General features: G+C 35.7%; 1 protein-coding gene across 1 annotated transcript in view; it reads left to right on the top strand.

Moving 5' to 3' along the window:
• LOC149254028 (tubulin-tyrosine ligase) overlaps positions 1-3,623 on the top strand; it is a 114,784-nt gene extending 111,161 nt beyond the window's left edge. Inside the window, exons 11-15 of the mRNA XM_089460053.1 lie at positions 1,154-1,477; positions 1,680-1,754; positions 2,304-2,373; positions 2,571-2,728; positions 3,263-3,623. Coding sequence (XP_089316179.1) covers positions 1,154-1,477; positions 1,680-1,754; positions 2,304-2,373; positions 2,571-2,728; positions 3,263-3,412 — 777 coding nt within the window. The 3' untranslated portion in view covers positions 3,413-3,623. The remainder of the gene's footprint in view (positions 1-1,153; positions 1,478-1,679; positions 1,755-2,303; positions 2,374-2,570; positions 2,729-3,262) is intronic.
• The last annotated feature ends 4,144 nt before the right edge of the window (positions 3,624-7,767 follow it).

Below are 7,767 nucleotides of genomic sequence, written 5' to 3' on the forward strand. Positions count from 1 at the left end.
TCGAACTTACTCTGGTAACTGAGTATCTGCCTTTGGTGTGATTCCAAATGCCCCTCGATGTCCTTATAATCTTCCAGCTGAGAACCAACGGCCCAAATTAGATTCTAATCAATGGCTCAGATCATTTGGACTCGATCTTCGTCTTCTTCTAGAAGTTACACCCATTTAGATTAATACCCACTAATTATTTTAATTTCCTAAGTTTAGACTTAGGATCCTTCAAAAAATAATTGTTTATTTAAATAAAACTGTCTCTAGGTGGAATTTCCCAAACGATTTATGGGTATTGTGGAATACATATGTCTAAGCCTCTCTGCAAAATTTGAGACTTAGAGCACATTTGATGCTACCAGAAATCAACAATAGACGGGTAAGATTAAATTCCAGCCTTCTTAAATCAATGGTGGAGATTAGATCTAAGTCATTTAAATAATTAAATATTTATCTTTAGATAAATTTTAGTTCAAAGTCAACATTAATTAACTAATTAGTCAATATACTTTTTTCTAAGTTCAAACTTGGGAATGATATCATATTAGTTTCTCCTCTCAAACAACCACCTAAAGAGGACTTCTTCTCCTGCGTGCAAGGCAGAAACCTATAAGAAGACCTTCTGAAGCTACAAAATCAATAGAAAGAAAACTACATTAAGTAGAAGCGAGAACTTTTTTTAGAAGTGCTATGTGGCCGCTTTTATTATTAGATTAATATTATACTGAATCAGTCAGATGTTGGGATTGGACAACTATCTCTACTTCTTTAAATATAGGGATGATGTACAGAGGTAGCTTTGATGTTGGTTGATAGATCTTGCTTAGACAGGAGTGTTTTTGAGTCAGCTTTGATATCAATGCCTAAAACATTTGACTTGAATAAGAGACTCCATAACTGAGCTAGATTTCTGCTAATATTCCTGTTTGAGACTGGTTATTTTCTGCTATTGTTTTCTCAGTTGTGACATTTTAGAATCTAAAGTTTAGTGCCAGCATTTAATGGGTGAGTGCACATGTTCATAGAATGATATTTGTGGCATGTAATTTATGGAACATAATGAATTGCAGTTTGAAGCTTATGACTTCTTGTAACTGATTTGCAAAATTTCGCATGCCTTGGATGTTCAATTGATATTTAAGTTGCTTTTGTGTTTTTATAGGCATATGGTGATCCGGAATGGTTTCAACCCACGTACAATTTGGAAACACAATTATCTGAACTTATAGGAGACTACCATGTAAGAGATAAAGAAGGAAGAAATAACCTTTGGATTCTGAAACCATGGAATATGGCACGAACAATTGATACAACAATAACAGGATATTTACCTGCAATTATTAGGCTTATGGAGACAGGTCCAAAGATATGTCAGAAATATATTGAAAATCCTGCTCTTTTCAGGGGAAGAAAATTTGATTTGCGCTATGTTGTTCTCCTTCGTAGTATGCAACCATTGGAGATTCTCCTCTGGGATATCTTTTGGGTAAACTTTTTTTCTCAACATTCTCTTTTGCTTATTGCTCTCTTGAAGCACAGGATTCATGTGCTTGAATGGTGCCCATGGAATATACATGTTTATTCAAAAAGGGTTTCTCTGCACTATCAATGATCTAAATATAAAAGTTACAGTTGACTTTGATCTTATGTCTTTGAAGTTCATTTATATCTGCTCTTAATTTTTGCAGGTGAGACTTGCAAATAACCAGTATACATTGAAAGAAAGCAGCCTGTTGGAGTATGAAACTCATTTTACTGTAATGGTACGTAAAATGGACATCATTCAATGAAATAAAACTCCAATCATATGTTATGTTTGACAACCTGGAAATTTCTTTTCTATATTCTTGTGTAGTTGCACCCAGAGGAGTGAGGTGCATTGTACAGCCTGTGGGGTTGATCCATCAATTGTGTGTGTGTGTGTGTGCATGCATGGCAAGTGCTTGTATGTGCAATGGTGCATTGAATCTGGATGTTGTATTGGGTGCATTTGGTACTCTAAATGTAGAGTGTGCATTTGATGCATTAAATGTAGAGCGTGCATTGAGTCCAATGTCAAGGTTGAGAAGCTTGATAATGTGTATCTTGAGGTGGGACAAATGGTCTTAAGTATCAAATATTGGAACTTGAGATATGCAACCTCTATCTTTGCAATCTTGAGGTGCATATCCAACACAGGTTTCTATTTTAGTTTTTACTGCCATTGATGTAAGTTTCATATTTCACTGGATTTTTCTGAGAAGAAACTATACCATTTTATATCTGGTGATGTTCTGATCTTTCGGTTTTGCAATAATTTGTGGTTTCTGCAGAACTATAGAGGGCAATTGAACCACACGAATTCCGAGGAGTTTGTGTTAGAGTTTGAACAGGAGCATCATGGTATTTAATTATTACATGCATTAAGTTTTGTTGGTTCATTTTAAGTGAAGATCTATTGAGGTCAAACAATTATGAAATTATGCAGGAGCTAATTCATGTTCTTTGAATCTTATCTTTGTTTACTGCGATCAATTCCAAGATTCCTTTGTCTAACTTACTGAAACAAGCGTCTACTGCCTGTGGTTTCAACTTTCCAGCAAAATGGATTGACATACATGAAAGAGTCCGAGCGATGATCCGTGCTGTTTTTGAAGCTGCAGCAGCTGTGCACCCTGAGATGCACTCTCCAACAGCAAGGGCCATTTATGGGGTGGATGTTATGCTCGACAACAATCTTCAGCCAAAGATCTTGGAGGTGAGAAGTGAACTAGTTATTGTTTTTCTATTATAGTCTAGAATGGTAAATTATTTTGGCTAAACAGAGAGGTGACGTATTTTTAACTATAGAAATTGTTTAATTGTGGAAGATACATGGAATACTTGGCTACTGGTTGCTTCAAGTTTGATAATGGAACAGCTATTGAAAACTCAAAAATTTACTAGTACATTCCTGTATAAGTCAAGTGATGTGAAATATGAAAACAGGAAAATGTATCTTGAAAACATTTTAGGACAACCTAATTGAAGAAGAACAAATCTTTCATAAGGAAGATATTAGAAGTTAATTTCTAGTACGGTCAACTCAGTCATGGGCCATGGCAGCCAGGTCTCTTTATCTAATGCAGCAGTTCCCTACTTTGGCGCTTAATTTAATATGCAGTGGTCCATATTATAGTTCTGACCATCTTGTTGTGTCGACTGTCTTGACTAAGAAGTTTCACTTATTCTGTATTTGAAACTGATACACTTGTTTTTGGATGTTTTCTAATTTATTCTCAATGAAATACAGGTTACATATTGCCCTGATTGCACTAGGGCATGTAAATACGATGCCAAAGCAGTAGTTGGAAATGGTGAAATTGTAAAAGGTAGAGATTTTTTCAATCATGTATTTGGTTGTCTTTTCCTGAATGAATCTGCACATGCAAGCCCTCTGTAATTGTGCAAGTACATACTGTATGGTGACTGGTGGGTGTACTATGTATTTTGAGTTTCAATGTTTTAAAATGTGATAAACTTGGTTTTCCCAATTTATTAGAAATTTGTAATCTCCGAGAGCATGTAGCTTGTCAATTCCTCTATCTGGAGCTCTTTGATTGGCTCCTTCAAAAAACACCAAGTTTTTAAATGTAAATATCAAATTTTTTTTTTTTTTTTTGGTTGGGGGAGGAGGGGGGTAATTTCTTGGGAAAAGAATGTGGTAACTTGGTTTCTGTATGAGTGTAATATGGCATTTATTTTATTGTTAGTCTAGGGTTTTAACAGATTCCCAATGCTTCAATCTTTTACATAGTGTTTTGCTGCATCTCAATTGTCAGGGATCAAACATTTTGACCATTACCACCTACCCGCTGTGATTGAATGCTTGATACCTTAGCGATGATCATACCACCATGTCGAATATACATCGAGTTGTTATATACGTCCATTTACAATTTTGGAATCGCAAAATACAGTGGGTACACGAGCCAAACTAAAGCCTAGGACCTTTAGCCATTAAACCTTTGCTTTTCACCTCTCAACAGAAGAAGCCTTTCACCTTGAACCTCTCGCCTTTTAAAAATTAAAAAATTTGTTAATTCAAGTATTGAATTAATTCAGTATAATGTAATTTCAGGATGCGTTGTTTTGAAATGTAACATTATTCCTAGTATGAATATTCTTGTTTGATACAAATTCGTCCATTTCGCCAACACAAATCTTCCATGTGGAATTAAAATTTGATATTTTTGCAATTCACTGGCAACTAAGGTAAAACTTCTCCACTTGCTAATCACCAGCATGAATGAATGGCCTTGTTTGAGATTAGTTTCAAGTTTGGATTACTTGCTTGTGGTGCCAAGTCCAATGCCCAACAATAAATTTGAGTGAAGCCGGCTTTAATTGCCAGCAATGCAACATACTTAGAAGATTTAACTCAGCGCTTGAATTCTGTTATGCCAGCAATCCATATCTGTTTGTTTAATGTATGCAATTGACCATACATCAGCCCAGTCAAGACATATATATATATATATATATATATATATATATATATATTCAAATGAAAACTCTATTCCTCCTTATCCACATCACTATAGCCATAATACATGTACAATGGGTATTTGTATGCTGTTGTGTTGGGGGCTGTAAGTATTTGAGAAAAGATTTCGTTTCTGGCATTGACACCACTGGAATTTTCATGTGAATAATACACTTTTGAGTGATTTTGCCTTGCTGTAGGCCGAACACACTGCATCTGGAGAATGCAAATGTATGGCTTCTGGTGACTTGATGTGTTGTTTGAACATAGCACAATGATGGCTGTGTGAATGCCAAAGGCTCAAATATCATACATACAATTCAAATACAATACTGCAATTGAAGAGCATATGACTGCAGCATGCCATTTGCTGCAAGGTTTTGAATGATTTAAAGGGAATATCTGTAGCTAATGGCCCACAACACTCCAGCCACAATTTTTATGTCGGCAACAGAGTAAAGTAATTATGATGCCTCTCTGAACTACTTATGGTGACTTGCACAGTACACAGGCTAGAGATCAAAACCGTTGACCAAGCAATTAGAGTGAGCTGTAGATACTAGCCAGCAATGTTATGAAATCGTGGCAACATTAATTGATCAATTTAACACACAATTCAAGCTATAGAATGTGGTTTTCTCAGTAAACAAGCCTGAAATTAAACCCAGCAATGCAACCAAATGAACTATCATTGGAAATAATTATCAGAGAACATGAGTAATTAAACAGATCAATACATGACATAGCAATTAACCACAGCATAAGTACAGATATTACCCTGGAAACCCAAAAATGGGAAAACTAGCAATTTTGGATTTTGTTTATGCTTAGGAATTAATGCAACTAGAACTATATGCTCTCAATCATAGATTTTATATATTCATATTCTTTGGCAGTACTTTTACAGATTGTTTTGCTTTTAGAGGTAATCCTTCTCATTCTCTAATTTATGAACATACTTCTTCATTTTGAGTCAGCAATGTTATTGAATCTGGGCAACATTAATTGATCAATTTAATGCAGAATTGGAGCTTTAGAATGTGGTTTTCTCAGTAAATAAGCCTGAAATTGTATCCAACAATGCAACCAAATGAACTGTCATTGGAGTTGATTACCACAGCATAAGCAATTAGCCAGATCATTACAATCACATAGCAATAAACCACACCATAGACACAGATTACCCTGGAAACCAAATGGGAAGGCTAATAATTTTGGCTTTTATTTGTGCTCAGGAATTGATACAACTAGAGCTATATGCTGTCAATTAGAGATTTCATATATTCTTTACTGGCAGACTTTTGCAAATTGTTTTGGCGTAGTGGCAATCTTTGTTCACTGTGAACGTGCTCCAAATCCTCTCTGTTCTTCAATTTATGAGCATATTTCTTCATTGCGAGTACTGAATCACTTCTGCTATTGCCTCTTTCTTCCAAGCTTCATTTGTTCTCGTCTCTTGCGCTGTTTTTCATCAAGCATCCTCTATTATAATGTTGTGTTGGAATGCCAACCAGAAAGTAGTTCATTCATTTTCATGTGGCTAAAATGAGGCCTTTGGTCATTTTTTTTCAAGTTGATTGCCAACGGACCATTGACTTCAAACTTTGCCAGGATTGATCTATTTTACGAAGTTTGAAGAAGGGGTTATTTTGGAATAGACCCATTCACAGTTTCTTCATCCCCAAAAGCTTCAACTTGAAGGTGCAACATCCTATTCTATTTTCTATCACACCATTTCCAACAGCGTTTTAAAAATTCCATCTAGGATTGAAGAATGTATTTCATGGCAGATTTCATTGAACATTTGCTGCTCCTTGGTTTGCAAGTGTAAAATAACTGCTTTTGCCTAAACCTTGATTATCCAAACCTTTCTATTAGATATGTGATTCCCTGGATGAGGCTCTAGATGATGCCTCCAACACTTGGCTTGCCAATGTCCGATTAACTTGCAATGCTGAAAAAAAATTCTGCCACTGCATGGGCTACATGCCATTCTCTTTTCCTTCATGTTCCTCTGAACTTTTTGCTTTACTAGGGAAATTTGTCTTGCTATTCTTTCCTCAGAAACAGTCAGGCTTGTGGCACGTGACTTTGCGTTTTCCAACTGAAAGCCTCAAGATTGCCTTTCTTGTAGGAGGAGGAATCCATCTTGGAATACCAATAGCTAGTAGCTTTACAGGCCTTTTTTCTTATAGCAGTAAGAAACAAGGAATGCCTAGCTTGGCACACAGCTCTTGTTCTTTTCCATCTTTTTCTCATTAATTGACTTCTTGGCCCCCAAGCTTTAGTGCAAACCAAGTCTTTGGACTTTCTTCATAGTTCCCTTTTGCAATTTGTTATGTAAAAATTAGTTAGATTAGGTTATTATTTAATTTTCAGTTTAATTAGATGAAAGGGCACGATCATAAGATCATGCCCTTTCCCCAAAGGGTGTCCATGGCGGTATATAAGCCAGGCATCCGCAATTGTAATAGCATCATCTGTAATTTATCTTATTATTAATAAAATATTTGCATATCTATTTCTGCGTTCATAAGTTCTTCGTTTCATCTGGTATCGGAGCGAGTTTGATTGCTGGCTTCTTGCTGCATACGACCTCCGATTGTCCGCAAGCACTAGTCCACTTGTCAACGTCCCCAACTGCCTCCTCCCTGTCACAACTTCCGTTCATCTCTATTTCCACTGCATCTCGGTTACCTATTCATCGCCCACCGCAACCTATCTACTGACTCCACCTTCCAGACAGTCCAACAGCCTGCCTACTCGGTCGTGTTCTATTTCTCCACCAATCACGCGTCGTCCAAATCGCAGGTTGACCGTCGCTTAGTTGAACATTCTGCTGCAGTTTGGGTTAAGTCACCGCTCGCGTCCCGACCTTCCACTTCCGCTGTTCGATTACCTTCCTGCGGTGATATACGCTCGGTCAAGGTCAAAAGTGACGGTTCAACGGAACGGACTAACCGTAACATAAATAATACGTTTATGATATATATATATATATATATATATATATATATATATATATAGTTATAACGTGTTTTCGATAAGTTTCAGAATAGAAAGACGTGACTGCCCAACGTTTATGATATATATAAAAAAATAATTATAGCTTGATTAATTATAATATATGTATATCATATTTAAATTTTTATATATATATATATATAATTTAATTACAAGTTATATAATTTATAACTTTAATTGATATATATATATATATATATATATAAGGCTAATAATTATAAATTATAATTATTATAATTTATAATTAA

The sequence above is a fragment of the Pinus tabuliformis genome, chromosome 7 (assembly GCF_031772625.1).
Source record: "Pinus tabuliformis cultivar Carrire ecotype Pingquan chromosome 7, CPIR1, whole genome shotgun sequence".
Lineage (NCBI taxonomy): Eukaryota > Viridiplantae > Streptophyta > Pinopsida > Pinales > Pinaceae > Pinus > Pinus tabuliformis.